The 19405-nt window shown below is 44.3% G+C and overlaps 1 protein-coding gene across 1 annotated transcript; it reads left to right on the plus strand.

The window, feature by feature from the left end:
- Positions 1-72: 72 nt before the first annotated feature.
- LOC142588078 (regulator of microtubule dynamics protein 1-like) lies at positions 73-17045 on the plus strand. The gene is made up of 7 exons (XM_075699540.1): positions 73-350; positions 1727-1959; positions 5391-5527; positions 8159-8335; positions 9589-9639; positions 10954-11034; positions 13384-17045. The coding sequence occupies exons 1-7, from the start codon at positions 73-75 to the stop codon at positions 13444-13446; spliced, it is 1020 nt and encodes a 339-aa protein (XP_075555655.1). The 3' UTR covers positions 13447-17045.
- Positions 17046-19405: the final 2360 nt, after the last annotated feature.

Genomic DNA, 19405 nt, shown 5'->3' on the forward strand with positions numbered 1-19405 from the left:
GAAGCGCAGGAAAAAAACTGTGTCATCCGGAGCTGCCGAGGAAAGGCGGCGCGGCGTCCTGAACAGAAAAACATGGACGGCCTGCTGCGAGATCGCCTCACCATGCTCGCCGCCCTGGGCACGGGCGTCGTCGTGGGCATCAGCGGCATCTACCTCTACTACCGGCTCAACCGCACCGTCAGCCGCGAGCTGAGCAGTCTGGCGTGCAGCATCGCCGACCTCCGACGCGAGATTGAGCAGCTGAGAACCGCGGAGAGAGGCGAGACGCCCGTGCAGTCCGAATCGCTGCCCCTGCAGCATTCCCTGCGTGAAGACGAAGAGGACGACGAGTATTACGACTTCACCGACGTGTGAGTGAACGAAGCCGCGGCGGCTGCTGCTGCTGCACGCGTTTGCTGTGGCATGTCTGGCGTCGATGTGCAGGGCGCATAACGCGTATAGCCAGAGCGTAACGCCCGGCCTCACGCGTGGATAATTGTCGTCGCGATGAAGGAAGTAGGTGCTGTCAACGAAACGCGATTATACACAGCCGCCGCAATTCGTATATTGCTTTGGTGCTTTACAACGTCGGGCAACGACAGCTCACGCGAACCGGCAGTGTCGTGCAACCGCTGCTAGATTTTACTGTCTGCCATGAACAATGGCGCGCAGCAACGTCAGCCTGTTTTTTCTTGCTGTTGCCTCGTCGGTGCCCCAAATAAGCCACGCCTGAAAAGGCCACATTGTCGCCCATCTGCCGAGAAGATATAATAAGTGGGTCGGCGCTGTCAGGATTGAACCGCACCTTTGCGGTAATTTCAGCGGCAAGGAATCTCAAGCTTCAAGAATGTGAAAAACAAAGCGCGGTTGCATGCACCTTAGTGAGCACAAGTATCTTGCATAGAAGGCAGCAGAAACCATTTTAAGGATTGTAGCGTGACAGCCGCGCAAAATCATGCGCTTGCGCAAATTGGTGGAGTCGTGACACCTGCATGAAATGTACTTTATGAACAAATTTAAATTCTTTTTTTTGACATGCGCTGTTAACGTTATAAAAAGCTTCAGCAAAGGTGTTAAGGCTCATTCTATGTCTGCTCTGTGGCCAGAATTAGCATTGCTAAGGCATAGATGTTACATTTACTGATAAATGTAATTTCTTCGAAATGCATGATAGGCATTGAAGTACAGTGGATATATGCAGCAAGAGCCTCAGCCACACATGACATTCCAAAAACCTTCCCTAGGAGCGTGAAAAGCTGGGTCAGTGTGAGCTCCACACTGGACTATGTTAGCCCAACATAGACCTACCATAAACCAGCTCGTGGCTTGGGTTGGTGATGAAACTCAAAGAAATAGTATGCACGTCTCACAACGGCAGTCGCTCAATGCCAATCAGCAAGACATTTCAAGAGCTTCTTCAAACATAGCTTGAAGTTAGCTAGTGCGTATTGTTAGCACTACTATGACGTTAGCGTATTGCTTTTTTATGTAGTTTGTCAAGCAATGTGAAAGGGAACACGCGAACTGCTTTCAAGAGGTTGTAGCAGCTAAATGCTCAAGGGGTAAGCTACTTGTTGCATATTAACATGTCAGGCTTTATTAATCTCCATGTAATTGTTGCTTAAGAATAAATTGGGTATTCTTTCCCACATTGCTCACAACTGTACAATTGTTACTATTTCATGCTCCGACACCTCACGATGAACAGTCAGTATCGTGTTAAACAGAGACGTCCTGTCGCATGCAGTGAGGATGCCTCGTGGACAGGGCTGCGTGAGGCCGGAGACACTGGGTGGCTCGATACGCTCGATGCCGAACTGGACCGGCCTGGGGACAAGCAAGCACTTCTAGATAGCATGCTGGCTCGCGAGTCGCAGTATTCCCGTTCGGCAGCTTTCTTCTGGCGGCTGGCCAAGGCATCACACCTGTGCGGTTTGCAGATGAAGCCCGGACGTGCTAAGGAAGAACTCGCTCGTCAAGGTATAGTTTCCCCTGCTATGCCTCACCTGTTTGAAAAGTTGGGCATGTGTTAGAAGAGATTTGGGTACCTGCGCCTCAGGTCCAGTGGCTATGATATTCTGCTGCTAAGCAAAGATCACGGGTTCAGTACGAACTCGGCCGCAGCCAATGCAATTCATTGCAGCGAAATTCAAAAGACACTGCATACTTAGATCTAGGTGCATGTCAAAGAATGCCTAAGTAATCGGAATTAATCTTAGGTCTTCTGCTATGGCATCTGTTATAGCCCCACTGTTGCTTGCGGACGTTCATAAATGTCAAAAGATTTTGGGTGGTGAACCATGCAGCAGCCATGGATGATGTAAATTGCTGTAATAATGCTTGGTTGCACCTGGAAAATATGAGGAACTAGGCAAGTGTAGATACACAAAGAACATCTGTGTTAAGATGCTGTTGTAAACCACTTATGAGCTGGTTCTCTTGCCCAAAAGACAACCTGCTGCTAGAACTTCCATATCAGTCTGCTTGTTAAAATACCACACAGGTAGCTTTACAGCAATTTAGGAGCGCTAAACTAGGACAGTAATAAAAGAATTTGAAAGGAAGCTGATGGCCTTGTAATGAGCAAGACAGAGAAAAATTATATGCATAATGCTAAATGAGATGGGAAGATGGGTAGTATAGATAAGAGATTCTGTTTCTTTCTCGGCTGTTGTGTGTGTCTTCCAGTGTGCCTATTTTCCGTCAATAAGAGATTCTATGTAGTCTTTTTTTTTTTCCTCTCTCTTGAACCAAAAATGAACGGTGTTTGCTTGATTGAAAATTAAAGCAGTTCTGGTCCAACACTCTGGTGATAAGATTGGGATGTTAGCAGGCACAAGGTGTATTCAGTTGTTTCAAAACGGGTAATTGTGGACGTTTGGGCAACACCCATTCCTTGCAGTGGACTTGAATTATGACGATGATAAATATAGCCTCTGGATTGAGAATCTGCTTAGGTAGATTTGGTGTGTAATGCTAAAAAAAATGCACTACTACACAATGACAGAATGGATCAGACACTGTAGTGGTACAAAGCCAGCGACAGATCTCCTGATTTTGAAGAAAGCAACTAAGCATACACCAATCAGGTATCATTATTAAAAGGGTTTATAAGTGAAGAAAGAAACACATTTCAGAAGCACCCACTGGTTCAACAAACAGACCGTGGTCATACATAGCACTGTCACATTGGACAAGAAATATATCCCGCATTGATTGTACACTTCGATGTCGGCAAAACGAAAAATTGACGATTGGCCCTGTGTGAAACAAAACAATTGTGATGGCTCTGATGGGCCAGCAAAGGGTCTCCTGTCAGCTTTGATGGCCTGTTGGCAACTTCGGCACTTGAACAGTTGCTAATTTACAAAATGTGCCTTGCACCAGGATACACATTTTGATCTGTTGGTGAACAAATATTCACTGCTCTGTTACCGATAGTGTCTCGGATCTTGTATTTTCGGTTTCGTTATGGCAGTAGAATACTCATTGAAGTAAAGCATGGCCAACCAAATTGTAGACTTACTTTGTTACGTGTAATAATTTGTTACATTTGTGATTGTTGTGATAATGTTTGACTGGTACTTGAGGATCTCTAATAGGAGGTTAGGGGAGGCACATCTGACCTTGCTTGGCATCCAGAGAACCTCCTTGCATGCAGCGTGGTGCATCATGAAAAGGTGGATTTCAGACGTTTGCGTTGTTTGTATCCGACAAGCAACATCGCTACCAGAGTTTTCACAACATGGCAGCACCTGTATAGTGTGAGAGGAGGGACATGAATAGCAAACAGAATGAAGGACGCGTATAATCAGGCGAGGTGCATTTTTTGCTGATGCATGCATATGTGTCCTCTTTGTTTGCGACATTTGCCGCTGCATTCTTCATGTGTCGCCGACTGTAAAAGGCTAGTTAGTGGAGTTCCATCTTTTCTTGCACGAGCTTGAGGAAGCAACCTGAATGAGGACAAACGCAAACATACGCGACTGAACAGGTGAAGCACAAGACTGTAAAAAGGGGTTTTTCTTTTTCTTCTTCTTTTCCTTTGGGTACTTTCTGCTGCTTGCTGTAGCCTTGCAGTGTTGCAGAAACTTGTCCACTCCGAAGGTTGGTCATGGAAAAGCTTTGCTCAGATGGAAATTTTTTTGGCTCGCATTTCATTTATAAGCACGCTGGAGGCAGGTTTGAGGCAATTATGGAGAAAGGCTAGACCATATTTTCCTCCCATTGTCTAAAGGGTACCTCGTGGCAGGCAGCACAGAATGGCTATTGTGAAGAGTGCATGCGTGTTGTGTGTATGTGTGATGTTAAGTAGCACAATGGCAACTGAGGCCATCTTGTGCCAATTGTGAAGAGAATACTTAAGGGATAGCAGGGTATGACTCTCTACAGAACAACTTGTTAGATATGCCATGAACAACTTCTTAGATATGAACAACTTGTTAGATATGTTAGATACTTGTTAGTAGCACAGTATAATTAGTACTGTATTTCTCTTGTCAGGTAGCTTTTATGTCTTGCTGGCATTCAGCATTGACATCGCTGGTGGCTTCAACGAGTGTCACATGGGTAATGTCAATGGCATTAAATGTCTAGGGGTCAGTCACATATATTGAATAGCATTACATACCATTGTGATATTTGCATTTGATGCAGCATGTGAGTTTATACTTGCTATTTGCAAAAATAAACATTATTTATTGGTTAAATGTTAAAACACTTATTCGTTAAACTTATGTTTAAAAGAATCCAAAACAACTTGTTGAATTAAGTTGTTTCAAATCAAATTTCTTTTAACAAATAGTCATGGGTATCTTGCAGCACATTTAATCATATAAGCTCACTGGTCAGTTTAGGCATTGGGGCTGAGAAAATGCGTTTTGTGCTGCTGTTAGTTGTTGGAACACCGTTAATGAACGGTGTAGTTTTTATGCCATTAAGTTTGCTCATGTGGTGTGGTACTCTGTGATAAATCATCTGATAAGTTATACTGTATGCATACTTTTTGTTTCCTGTATATTCGGTCCATATATTTCAGCTCGAATACTGGAAAATTAAAGGAAAACAGCACAAAAGACAAGGCAAAGTCAATAGCTTGAAACAACAATTGTGTCTGTCTGCAGTCAAGTTAATGCCATTATTAGTTAGTTTTTTTTTAAATTTGTGCCATAACCTTTTTAACTCGTTTCCATTCTCCCTTTTCTTTTTCTTTTTTACTTCTTCCCCCCCCCCCCCCCCCACACACACACATACCATTGCTTGTCATTTTTGCATATCCCATACCCTGTGCTTTATATAATCATAGCACTGTTGGCGTGCCAACATTGTGCCTTTCAGCATGATTCGTCGCCTTGTTCATGGTTGAGAGATTTCTTGTATTTATTGTGGTTTGTGGCACACCCTGTCGGCAGCGTTTGCCCGTGCCCAGCAGGCCCTGCGGCTAGACGAGTCCAGCCCCGAGGCGCACAAATGGTACGCCATCACGCTCGGCGCGCTGTCCGAGTACGTCGGCACCCAGGAGAAGATTGAGAATGGCTACCGCTTCAAGGTAGCCACTGTTTTTTCTGCACACCCATGATCTCCTGCTATCAGGCTAGCACTTTTCATGCTCTATCTGTTGCAGACGTTCTCTGACCAAAGCACTCATGGCTGCCAGACCAGATGCAAAGCCACTTAACACCCATGGCAGTCGGCAGAAGTAGTAGTAGTAGTAGTAGTAGTAGTTTATTGTACTGGGGACAAAAGGAGAAAAGAAATGTACTGTCATGGGCATCGTGACTGTCTCACTTCCCAGCAAACACCTGCAATGTGCCTTGGCCGTGAGAAAGATACAGGCTAAGAGAAAAGATAGCAGAGGGGGAAAGTTACAATGAAATAGACGTAAATAATATAGATGAGCCTAAGTGAAAAGGGAGATGATCTTTTTAAAGAGTTCAGGGAGGTCTCAATTGCTGTAGGACTCCACACCCCTTGATTTATCTTATCAGTAGAAGGAATACCAACATGGACATTTTCTACTTGTCACTTTCTTTTTTTGTGTGTGTTAAACGAAGGTCCTTGCCCCCAAAACCTTAGAAAAGAATACTGGCAAATGCCAGAGAACCATGAAACCGCGAAATGTTTTGTTGTGATTAACGAGAGTTTTTTGCATTATCCAAATAGAAACCAACCAATTATAGAGGCTGTTGTTTTGTTTAACCAGCAATTCCGTTTAAGCTATTTCTGTTTGTCGAGATTCTACTGGAAGTGTTTCCCTGCCTTTGTACTTGCTAAGCATTTTCCTTTTGCATCCAAGGCTTTTTTATTTCATTTATATGGCTACAAACAAAGCTTCTGTTTTGTAGTGTTATCTTATAGTACTTCACGTGCACGCTGAATTACTTAAGTCTGCGCTGAAGTATATAATACTACAGTACTATAAATATAGTGGCACATAAGTAAATGTACTTGTCATACCTAGTCGGTACACACAAACAAGACAGAAGTTTATGGGAAGATGAGGGCATGATTTGGTGAGCACTAGTCCAACAAGGAATGTCACTGAAGCCAACATTTGGACAAAGAGGCTCATGTTAAAACATTGCTCCCTTAGCAGTGTTATATGTAAGCATAGCTCACTGTCCCACACCCTCAATGGAGGAGGGGTTCGTCTGCAAACAAGCCAGTTGGTGCATAAACATACGGGGCATTGGTGGGCACATACTAGTGCGACAGCGTTATGGGCCTCGTGTTGCAGTAAATCCAGTGTGCTGCATCCAGCGTGGACCATCTTTGAGTGAAAAAATCCCTCCGAACGATGCATACCCAACCACGCAGGCCCTTCGTGTAGCGCAAGGACGTTACTGAACTAATTGAATTTGTTGAAGTGAAATGCATAAAAAAAAAATTACCGACGATTACGTTACTTCGTAATGCGAAATTTGAGCGCAGCAAATTTGAGCGCAGCGTTTAGCAGCAGCAGCAGCAGCAGCAGCAGCAGACGGAGGACTTCCATCGGTCGTCTCGCTCATGGCTCAGAAAGAACTGGCAGATAATTTCGCAGTGGCGAACGGCAGCGGCAATTTCGGCTCGGGCGGTGCACATATACAGATCCGCCGCCACCGATCTGGCTCTCTGATTGCCACCGCACAGGGCGAACGGCAGCGGCAATTTCGGCTCGGGCGGTGCACATATACAGATCCGCCGCCACCGATCTGGCTCTCTGATTGCCACCGCACAGGAGTTGCATTGGAGGAGGAGCGAAGAAAGGAATTAAGTTCGAGCCGGCGCTTTGACAACCGGAGACTCGCAGGAAGAGGGGGGAGGGGGGCGGCGTGTACACCCAGCGGCAAACGATGGGGGCAGAAGCGCGCGCAGCAAGCGGACAACCCTTTCCTCCTCTTTCTGCATGGCGGCGACGGTGTTCTATGCAGTCACGTTATCTTGACTCTCTAGCGGCGTCAGCGGCATCCAGCGGTATCAGTCGTCGCTGCTAGCGCTGGGGGGATGAAAGGGGGGCGGAGCTGGTTACGAGGCCGACGACGACGCGAAACCCAGGAACGGACGCCAAAGAGCTGCGCTCTAAAAGTTGTAAAGTGCGACTTACACGTAACCTACAGTCACGATAGCGTCGGACTGTAATTTGAATATATGAGAAAACGTCATTTTGTTGCGCGAAAACTCAAACATAAACCCCTTTTCCAGTGTTTCTACTATTCGTAGAGCGACGTGTTGAGCTTGGTTCCTTGCAACGACACCATCCAGATGGCGCTCGCCTCTGCCTCTTAGCAGTCCCCGGCAAGAGGCTGCGTTTCTACCAGAAAGCTCGCCTTTGTGCATAGTGTTCGTGGCCGGCATTTCCCAGTAAACATTACTGGGAAATGTTAGAAGCAGTCGGGGATCTTTGAATACTATCGTGTTTCACTTTTGAAGGCAAAGCTTAAGTGTCCTCCAAATTTTTTATGTTCAATGCAGTGCATAGGTAAACATGCTGGCCATGTAATAGGTACACAAATTAATGTACTGAGCATGCAGTAGTCATATATATTACTATAAAACATGTAATGGGTGCTTAGATTAGTTGTGCACTGCTCTTACGGTCAGTACCTTTATGTGGAAATGCACACAATGTGTGCATACAACTGCAGCTTCTTTTTTATGACTGTACATAACATTGAAGAGTCTCACACTTTGCTTGCAGGAGCACGTAGATATAGCGGTGCGACTCAAGCCCCAGGATCCAACGCTGCATCACATGCTGGGCCGCTGGAGCCTCGAGGTTGCAACGCTGTCTTGGCTAGAGCGCAAGCTGGCTGCCGCCCTATACAGCCGGCCGCCGGACTCGACTTCGCAGGAAGCACGAGCCCACCTTCTGGCGGTGAGTCGTGCGCCATCCGAGTACATTACTCAAGAGGAAAGCCGCCACCCACACGGCCATAGCAGGGTGCTGCTGCCAGACATACCAACTTCAGGATTTTGCTTTTTTGAGGATGCCACACTGGTAGCATTTTGCAATTCAGGTGGATGCCAATTTTTTCTGCTCATGAAACTCCAGCCAGCTAGTGAATTTCCCCAGCACTTGCTGAAATAGTACAGTTGCAGTGTTTGCATGGACATGCAGGATTGTTCTGCGGAACTGGAGTGGCATGGAAAGGTTGAGGGGAGGGGGTTACCGATTTTAGTTAAATGGCAGTATTAGCTCGGGCCCAAGATCACTTTCCGTATTCAAGTACCTGTGAAACCAGAAACACTTTCAACAAGGAACAGCGGAGTTCTCGTTGCAGTGAAGTGCGTTGCCTGTACAGAAAGAAGTTTTAATAACTGATACAAGCAGGGTTTGTTCATTTATTTAGGCCTTAATATTTTGGAGATTGTTGAAAATTCTTAAATGCCCAAAGTGCGCAAATGTGTGCACTTGTTGAGGACCTTGCAGGTATCTGTAAATAATGAAGTCAGTTGATAGTCTAGCATTGTCCTGTGCACTTCTTATCACCGTGCATGTGTCTAGTCTAGTCGCTGGTTGAATTCTTTGGTGGCCATGTACCAACTAGCCCAACACTTAGCATTACTGAAGCACAAGTTTTACTACAAATTTGTTAACTCCGACACCAAAAAACATAAAACATACACAGCTATTCTGTAAACTGCATCTGTTGGGGTATCCTTTCTTTCTGTGCAGGCCACCCATCATAGTGGCACAGTGGCTGTGACATTCTGCTGCTAAGTGTGAGGTGGCAGGTTTGGTTCCCAGTCGCATAAATGCTCGTTTACTGAACATTGGGGGCATTAATCTAGGCACCTCCACCACAGTCATCTTTCATAGTCGGACCCGCCGTGATGGCACGCTGCTGAGCATGAGGTCACGGGATGCAATCCCGGTCTACGGCCACATTTAGATGGGGGCGAAATGTAAAAAAGAACAACCGTGTCCCATGCATCGGGGGCACATTAAAGTTCCACTGGTGGTCAAAATTCATCTGTAGTCCGCCACTACGGCGTGCCTCACAATCAAGTTGTGGTTTTGGCACGCAAGAACCCCAGAATTCAGTTCAATTCACTGTCTTCACATTGTTCTGGGACATTAGCTTATAAATAAAGAATAAATCAAACAACCAATCTTTCTCTGTGCAGGCTGACAAGCTGAGGCCCGAGTGGAAGGAAAACCTTCTCTACATTGCCAAGGTAAGCTCCCTACTATGCTCCATTTCGTACGTAGCAGACGACGCTAAGAAGCCTAGAGAGACTTATCTCACTGACTTCATCCGGCGAGCAAATATTAGTGCGCTACATATTAAAGGGGAAGCATAGGTAGTATGCACCATGTAATTCGATGTAACATTAACTTCCATACTTGTATGTAGCAAAATTTGATGTAATATTATGGAAGGCGTCGCAGACCTGAACCAACTTGCCACCGAACCACCGGAGTGACACGTTCTTGCAACCAGTTGTCACGGCGCACTATAGTCCGACTAAAACATAGCGGGTCGCACTCAGGCAGCGTAACGTTGCCCAAATACTGCGTGATTTCACGATACCTTACGTCCACAAGTCGTAGTTCTGACATACAAAGTAGTCGTTCATTAGAAACACCTTACAAGTGAAACACAACTGCATTGCAAAACGCATGGAGCAAGACTTGCACGACCACGCTACACGCACAGCTGCTGCAGTGTTGCCTGCAGAAACTGTTTTATTCGTCTTCGAGACAAAAAAAAAAAACAATGAGTGGCCACAGAATGTGACAGAAGAAAGAATCATGGACCCGTCACGACACTAGCGTAATTTTTCTGGTCACTACTTTCGTGCTTTGGCATCGCGAACACTCGCTAACTCTGTTCTGTTAGCCTTTCTTGTTGATAGTTAACGGCAAATACCCTGTTAAGTGTTTGTCGCACATTCCTGGGTTTTTCCTGCGCCTGGCGTGACTGGTATCGCGCAGCATTGGTGTGAGCCAAGTAGCGCACATCATCATCACTTGCAGTAGCACACGCATCATGGGAAGATACAAGATTGCAAGATAAGGGCTGCAAGCGAAATTTGATGCCCAATGTGTTGCGCTTTAATCTGCATATAGTTGTTTGGCCACACTTGTTTATCAGCTGCGGTAGCCCGGTGGCTGTAACGTTGAGCTGCTGAGCTCAAGGTCATGAGTTCGATCCTGGCTGCTTTCCAGTGGGAGTGTAATGGCAAAAAACACTTGTTAAAAAAACCCTGGTGGTGGAAAAGTAATCCAGAGTGCCCCCACTATGGCATGCCCTATAATGAGATCGTGGTTTTGGCACGTAAAATCCCAGAATTTAATTAATTTAATTGCATAGTGTTTTTTAAGCTGTTTGGTTTGTGTTTGATACCAACACTTCTGTGGTTGTGAATTGCAACAATTGGTAAACCTGGTTGCATTGGTGTCTGTGGAATGTTCTGGAAAGAAAAAAAATTTTTTTTGAAGTGTCATTGCTGTTGCAAGAAACAATGGTGTTTCTGGTCCTCTTGCAGACGTACATATGCGAAGGGCATTATGGACCTGCCATGGCATGGATTGACCGTGCTGCGGCGCTTCCTTGCGTGGATCCCGGCGTAAGCACACCTGCCAACTCTCCCAATTTTTCCGAGACTCCAGAAGTTCCGTCCATTTCTCTTGGTAGCATGGATACGTCTCGAAATCCCCCCAAAACTGGCCGCAGCCATTATCAGGAAGCGCTAGTTGTGAAAATAGGCTCGCAGTAAGCACATGCCTTGCCAAGTCTGCGTACGGTGAACATATTTTCACCATTTGTACATTTTTATTTTTGAACACAGAATGCCATTTGTCTGGCCACATACAAAAGAAAGCATTCGGTGAGTCCACCCTAGTGCATCTGAATAGAGTCAACAGGGTGCACTTGTAAGGCTGTTGTTTCAGTTAGACAGCTGAGAGAATTTTCGTACATCTCACAGCCACCACTGAATCGTTGTAAAGTCCAACCCACTTATAACAATACCAGTTTTAACAACATATCAGATCTAACAATGTAATCGAGAGTTCAACAGAAGCCCATCTGGTCGGGATGAAACATGAAAAAGGGAGACGTACACCCACCAAACAAAACTTTAAAAGCAAGACGTTTTGGCTTCCATGTGAAGCCAAAACGTCTTGCTTTTAAAGTTTTGTTTGGTGGGTGTACGTCTTTCTTTGGCAAATATAACAATGAGAAGGCCCTGGACTGCAAACTTTTGTTTGCTTTCTGTGGTAAATTAAACCCATCGCTGGAATGCTCTCATGCTGTGGTATTGGCTATTAATAATTAAATCTTGCTGTTGGGCATCTGGGAGCTGAAAGGCAAAATAACACAATATTCTTCAAACGAAAGAAAAAAATATGCCAGCCTCGGCATCCGCTTATGTGCCACACCCTCTTGCATTCCAGCCTCCCACACCTCTTACTCATGTCCCCTCCACCCCTCCGAAAAACAAATCGGAAGCGCCAACGTCAAAGGGGTGGGGGAGGTACGGGTTTAATTGCTATAGCCAGAAATGTGGTATGGGATCATTGTAGTTAATGGTTTATTTTACCACGGAACACACACAAGGTATTGTTTAAAGCAGTAATAATAGATGTGGGTACAACTGTACTTGTTTCCATTTGTCTCCGTGCAACCCAGTTACATCCTTTTTTTTTTTTTTTTTTTTTTTTGCACTTGAATGTTGGTATTAGTGGGTTCAAGTGTTGGTGGCCTTATACATAATCTTCAGGACTGCACTGCACGATGCTTACAACAATGCATGACAAATAGCCGAGTTCAGAGATCATATTTAAGGTCTCTGAAGGTCTTCAAAGGGTTTCCTTTATAGCAATTGCTACAATGGGTTGGATGTCTCATTTTCCCTTTATTAATTAGTCACATTTTTCTGCATTGTTTCCTCATAAGCCGAATCGATGCACCTTAGAGCCTCCAGCATTAGTGTGCCGACTGCTGCCATTACGTCGGCCATCGATGCAGTTTAATGATTACTTTCATGAAGAGTGAGCTCACCCTTTATCACCTGCCTCATTATTTATGACAATTGCACAGGAATTTATCATAAGCAAGGATAAATAATAGGTAAAAGTAATGAGGTTGTTCAAGTTAATGGATGTTTCCTGTATGTTGCCTTTTTGTTTTTTCCTAGCTCACTCTACATGATGACCCATCTATCTATCTATCTATCTATCTATCTATCTATCTATCTGTCTGTCTGTCTGTCCGTCCGTCCGTCCGTCCGTCCGTCCGTCCGTCTCTGTCTGTCTGTCTGTCTGTCTGTCTGTCTGTCTGTCTGTCTAATCTAATCTAATCTATCTAAGAATACACAATGCCTCCCACGAGACCTGTAGGGTAAATGGGGTGGTTGAAGCAAGAAATATATTACACACAATAAAATGAAGTAAAGCATCGGCAAAGTTCCCTCAGTTTAGTATATAATAACTAATTTGTTGTCTAACATCAATACCTGCAGTTCTCTGAAAAAGAAATCATAGTCCAGAACAAAAACCAGAGTGGTGCAGTAGTAGTACAGTAAAAAGAGTACTAGTAAAGTACAACAAAGCTATATGTAATACCAATATACAGTACCATTGATAACAGTTTTAATACCATCATTTCGCTGAAAAGGAAAAAAAGTATACAGCTACAATGAATACCATGGTGAGCATGCAGGGTGTCTACTTGTTTAGGTTTGCAAAATGACTTGTTTGATCATGGCAGAAGCTGTTGTAGTTAGGCTAACAGGCAATCTTGACCTCACTTACATTGGCTTTCGAGAATGACCTGTGCCCCCGCCCCTCCCCTGTTGACTCTTACATAGTGTGTACATTGCCATTGCATGGTGCATGATGACAAATGTCACTCTGGGAGTGTCAAGTCCTAAACGCCTTTCGGTTGACCGAAGGTGAACTTGAATGTCGTGCAGGATGACACCGTGCAAAAGGAAGTGGAAAACCTGCAGCAGCAGTATCAACGATACCGGCCGTGAACGAGGCTCATCAGGGAACGTATGCCCTGTTCAACCGCGGACGTGGTTGCCTCCACGCACTGAAAGTGAAAGTCTCCAGCAAGAAGAGGCATTGATCCTGTTAGCCGTTCTGCGGAGCTATACATCCTGTTGTTGATATGCAACCATAAGTTAACTTTCGGGAGTAGCTGAGGAAGGGTGCGATTGGCGTATTATAACTTACGCGCTGCACCTGGAGAGTTTTCATGTAAAACTACTTGCTCGCTATTTACTACCCTTCACAAGTCCGGTGGTCGCACCAAGAACATTGCAGCCCTATTGAGGTCTGTGCCACGTGCGCAGGAGCTGAGACAGCTAGCAGAGATGAACCTCGACATCTGCGTTGCGGCACATCTTACATCTGGTTTTGTTGTGGGATGCGAGTTTTGTCCCTACGTGACCAACGGCTTGGACCCATGGTGTTGGAAAAGTCAACGATATATATGTATATATATATATATATTAATAGCTGTTGCTTAGCTGAGGTATGGGATTATATTTCTGACGTGTTTATATGGGATTATATTTCTTAAGCAACTTGTAGCTTAGATGCCGTGCTTGTCTTAGATTGTGTTATTGCATTTTGCCAAGTGGATGTCGCTTTGCTGGGCACATTCTGAAATTCTTGTGCCACCTGAGGCGTAAAGAGCAGCAAATTTCCACAGTAGTAGTGTGCCCACAATGTTCATTAATGCATGGACTTCGGCGAGTAGGTGCATATCGCTCGACGTTCTAGCTTCAACACAACATGGATGAATACGTCCAGAGCAGAAACGCAAGACACTGCCTTTAACTGGTCAACACAAACAGTTGGATGTAGCACTTTCTGTCATGATCTTCTTTACGTATCCATCTTGTGTTACACCGAAGCTACCGTGTTATACTTTATCTAGGCTTATATTTATACACTCTGGATACATACACATATACATATACAACGAAAAGAGGAGAGACCATTGTTACACCACGTACTGCAGTATGGACCACAATTGCTGGACAAGAATGTGGTGAAAACTTTTGAAGTAACCTGGGTGCTGGTTCACTTGGCGTTTTTCGTTCTGCTGTCATTGTCGCAAGAACATTTTCTTTTTTCTTTGCTAAATGTGAACGTTTGATTACGCCCTTGAAATGAGTCTTCACAAATTATGCTAATAGAATTACTGTAGTTTAACAAAAGTTGAAATCACTTACTGTAGCATGTACCTGCTAATGGAATTGTAATCAATTACAATTATAGCCTCACAAATAGTAATGGAGCAGCTACAGAAACATCCAGGTCTTCATGACATTTATGTTGCCTGTCACAGTTTCTAAAATTTAATTTTAATTTAATCTTCAATTTTATTTAATCTGGAGTCTCTCACTATGGCGTGCCTCATAATCAGATCATGGTTTTGGCACGTAAAGCTCCATGATTAATAAATTAGGTAATGTCACCGTCCTTGTGAGAATTGCACGGATGTGACTGAGCTGGTCATTGTGCTTTCTTGCATTATCGTTTATGCTCAATTGTTTAGATGTGTTACCTTTGGGAGTTCCCAATGGTCATTTTTCAAGATTTCCTTCTAAGGACATGGTACAACACTATGAAGGGTACATCAATGCACACAGATTTTGTGCTCTGCATCTCAAATTTTGTCATGACGTTGCACGGGAATGGTGTGGTTCAATTCAGTTTTGTTCCCTGTATTGCACTTTCAAAACTTATTGGAAATAGTGCTGACTGTTTGTTGCCAGCACATCCACATATGCTCACCTGTAGCACTTCTCCGCGGCTGTACCGTGAGATGTAGCAAAAGACGTGTCCCTTTTTTGTCAGCATTGTGTGCTGCCATGTGTTCAGAATAGCGTTGCTTTCAATGTAACTACTGGTTGACTATCAAGATGAGTACCATGTGATAGAATTATTGTCAGAATGCTGCAAGGAGAAAGTATCAAATCTGCCCATTACAAAATTGCGAAGATTTGCGATTGCATGTAATCAACAACATGTAGCACATTGTGTACAATGCTGAGTGTCTGCATAAGCAGCTCTTTGACATTTTATCGCCAAATGTGTAGTTTTGTTGGGCGTGATAAAGCTAGTTTTAATCGACTAGCACAGTGAAATATTATCAACATACTTCTAGCATAAAGTCTAAAAAGCATAAAATTTGTCTATTGCAAAATCGTGAAGATGTGCAATTGATTACACGTAGTCAGCTATATGGGACACATTGTGTACATTTGAGCATAAGCATCTCTTTGATATTGCATGGCTAAATGTGCAGCTCACTTGGGTTATCAGTATAATGTCGTGACTGCATCTCAAGGTTAACACTCCAGCTTGTTATCATCTGCTTACTGTATTGTAACGGATTCTACCTCGGTAATGATGTAGAAAAACATTTCAACAAACCTAAATAGAAGAGCAACACTGCTGCAGCCAACATCAAGCAGTGCCAGCTGTCTTGCTTCTCTGAAACATGAACAAAGCAATTGTAGCGTAATATTGCCTGACTTGCCTTTCCTAATGCCTGTGACCTGATAATTTCTTTACATTCCCGGTGACACTAAGGTGGAATACACATAGAAAATTGGGGTGGGCTTGTGCTATGAGTGACAGTAGCATCCTTGTGTGCTCGTGAATTTCATAAACTGCTAAAATGTACAGCCAGCCAAAAATGAAGTGCTGTCAAAACCGTTGACATTAACTCTTGTGTAGTCCATTCCAGGTAGGGTTGCCATCTGGCTTTCTTACAATCGGCACAACTGGTTTAATCCTTCGGAATTCAGGTGCTCACGCAACCAGTTCAGTATTTGGCATGTCAAGAATGAAGAGTTGCCAGTGATGGGGAGGAGAGGTGGTGATGTCAGAGGTCACATGATCGGGCGGAGTCAGCACCTGAAGCGGCAGAGCAAATTAGTGGGAGTGAAAGAGGTGCCATAGCTAACACGTTACAGCCATTCTTGTAGCATGAGAAGCAGTGGGGGCTTTTTGTGCTTGTGGTGCTTGTTCGTTCAACATCCTGAGTGGCATTTGCCAATTATTTAATCACTTTCTGGATAAGGAACTGAAAAGCCAGTGCGAGGACTTCCCCCGCGTTCAGAGGGTGAATCGAAGGAAAACAAACTTTCGCTAACACTAATTTTAATAAAAGTGCAACAGCGAATGAAATTTGCCATTGCACTGTTTCTTTATCCAGTGGCTGCATTCCTGTGGGGTCCAAATGTATAAGAATAACTGTGTGCTTAGATTTAGGTGAATACCCCGAGCCCTCAAAATAAAGCTGGAGCACTCCACAGAGAAGTCTGTTGGCTCTCATGTAGCTTTGGGACACACATTCTGAGAAATGAATCACGCTGTTAAAGCTGCACTTTTGGCCGACTGTACGATCTATGTCTTCATACAATAAAAATGCGATGAAGCTGCGCACGAAATAGTGACCTTCTGAAATTGAGCTCGGTTCGCGAGTCACTGCACCTGTGAGATTGCTGTGAGTGTGTCTTATATTTTGCTAAGGTTGCAGTAGAGAAAGTGTAACCAGGTTGTCATTGAATTTGCTCATTTTATGGAAATAAAATAATGGGAACACCCTTTACTTGTGACCCTTGTTGATTCATTATGACTTATGATGAATGACATCTCATGTTCGCCTATCCTAAAGGTTTCCGTTTGGACGCCATACCCATTGATGCAGTATGAAGGCAGGGAATAACATTGCAGAGCGTGGGTGCAGGCCAGTTGGTGATTCATAATTTTAGGAAGTTGCCGCAAACAAAACGCGAGACTTGAAGAAAGGGACAACACGAAGCAGTGAACCGCTTTGTGTTGTCCCTTTCTTCAAGTCTTGTATTTTGCTTGTGGTAACTACCCAAAACTAGGGAATAAGTCAAGCCTCCAATGCGCTGTTGCGGTGCTCTCTGCGCCTGTATCTGCGAACAGTAGGATACTATTTAGTCGTCATGTGTAGGCGGTTCGCTGTCATTCTGTTTGTCTTTGAGCAGTTGGTTTGCTATCTTGTCTGCATTGATCTTAGTTTCTACCTGTAAATGTTTCTTGGAACTATGGCTTCAGGTTTTCTTTCCCTGTATTTACAGCTCATCCAAATGTAAGGTGCCCAGGAGCTACCAGGCGTTCATGCTTAACAGAAGTACAAATATTTAGAGGTGTTCAAGTAGGAAATTTTTAAAATCAAATTGACCAAGAATCTTTAAGAAAAAGTACTGCTGAATGTCAAATGGACAAAATGTTTCCTCACATATAAGAAAAGTGTCGTGTAAAAGTTGTGCGACAGCTCATTTATAGAAAGCTTATTTGAATAGTTTGATACATGTTAAAACATTGAGAACTAGTTGTCCGGTCAACTTGGGTGCTTGTAGATGAGAAGCAACTGAAAGGTGATCATATCTCGAAGCACACCATCATAGTGACAGTAATGAAACATGACATGGTACATGTCTCCAGATGAATGCAGTATGTCGTATTTGTTGAAGGAACAAAGTGTGATTCTAGGGCGCCGCACATCATCTTAATGCGATGCAAATAGGTTGAAATTATCCAAATAATAATTGCCGTAATAAAAATAAGTAAGCTGCCTAAAGGCGAGGCATCCTTATTGTGACAATTATTTAGCAGGATTTAGCTACCCCACGTGTTTGGAAGTGTCGCCACTTTCATCTGCCTACCTCCATGAAGACTCCAATAAGTAAGTTGATACACCTTATGTTCGTACAGAAGCGAATGTCCAACAAGTTGGAATAGTGCATTCTCGAACTGAATAGCAAAAACTATTAATTTATAGCATTTGATATTTTAAATGGTCTCGCACCTCTACAAAAGAAGTTGCAGTCTCACCCAAACGGCAAAGCATCAATTGTGATAGCAAATTAGTAAACATCTATATGCAGTTAGGATAGTGGTTACATCGGCCATACACTCTTAAACGTTCGCTTAATAACTAAATTAACAACCATGGTATCACACGTGCACAGGCAAGCAAATACATCTCGCTCATTGCTGTCAAAATGCTGGCATGAGGAAGAGTGGCAGCAGCAGGGAGTGAATTGACCTTCGTACTGCCTCTCGCTTCCACGCGAACTAAGCCGCGAGAACATAGTCCACAAGATCGAAGCTATCAGCCCCTAGTGCTCCTAGACTCTGCGTTCATCGCAGATCGCTATCAAGATAGGGCCCGCACGGCTGCCGCCGGAGTAGAACGCCTCTCGGTTCGCGCGAGATCGAGCCACCATCCTCAGTTCACCCTCGCGCATTTTCACTCGTACCTACAGCATGCGGTGCGCGGCCATGGTGTTGTCGCACTTTTACTTTATACGGAACATCACGGCGATGCCAACGGCGCAAATGTGCCTGGCGTGTCCAATAATTGCTATAAAATGTTTCTACATGGCCAGTTTTGCCATACCACAGTTGGTACCACAGTGCACAGCACGATGTTGGGAGGGTGGCCCAGGACGTGCTGCCACCGCTGTTTACTTTTCATTTTAAAGGTGCTCCTTCACTGAATTATACCAAATGTTCTGACTGCAGCTGTTATTCAGCAAAAGGGTTAAGTGTACAAGTCTAGGCAACACTGGCAGTAACTAAAGCCACGTTGGTTTTTGCCCAGAACACGTGAAATGTAACTTCGGTAAACGAGTTCAGATAGCGCAACGCTTTATCTGCGAGCTACATGTAGCAATGGCGGATATAACCGCGTTTAGTGGCTGTAGTCGTTCCAGTGTGTTTGTAACTTTATGCGCCCAGCCATTAAGATCAAGTTTCGAAACATAACTATGACATTTGATGCGATATCGGGACCAAGCGGATCGACCGCACAACGAGACAACACCACGCTAATGACCACGCACACACTCGCGCTCTCGTGCCAAATGTTGCCATTAGTCACACGCAAGTCAAAGCAAGCCAAGTCAGGGCTCAGGTAAGTTTTTCGGCCAATCC

The sequence above is a fragment of the Dermacentor variabilis genome, chromosome 7 (assembly GCF_050947875.1).
Source record: "Dermacentor variabilis isolate Ectoservices chromosome 7, ASM5094787v1, whole genome shotgun sequence".
NCBI lineage: Eukaryota > Metazoa > Arthropoda > Arachnida > Ixodida > Ixodidae > Dermacentor > Dermacentor variabilis.

What these genes read in the sequence shown, in the direction of transcription:
- LOC142588078 (XM_075699540.1), top strand. Translation starts at nt 73, where the DNA reads ATGGACGGCCTGCTGCGAGATCGCCTCACCATGCTCGCCGCCCTGGGC. An exon ending in AGAATGGCTACCGCTTCAAG is followed by an intron (nt 5,528 to 8,158) that starts GTAGCCACTGTT and finishes CTTTGCTTGCAG; the next exon opens with GAGCACGTAGATATAGCGGT. An exon ending in TTCCTTGCGTGGATCCCGGC is followed by an intron (nt 11,035 to 13,383) that starts GTAAGCACACCT and finishes AATGTCGTGCAG; the next exon opens with GATGACACCGTGCAAAAGGA.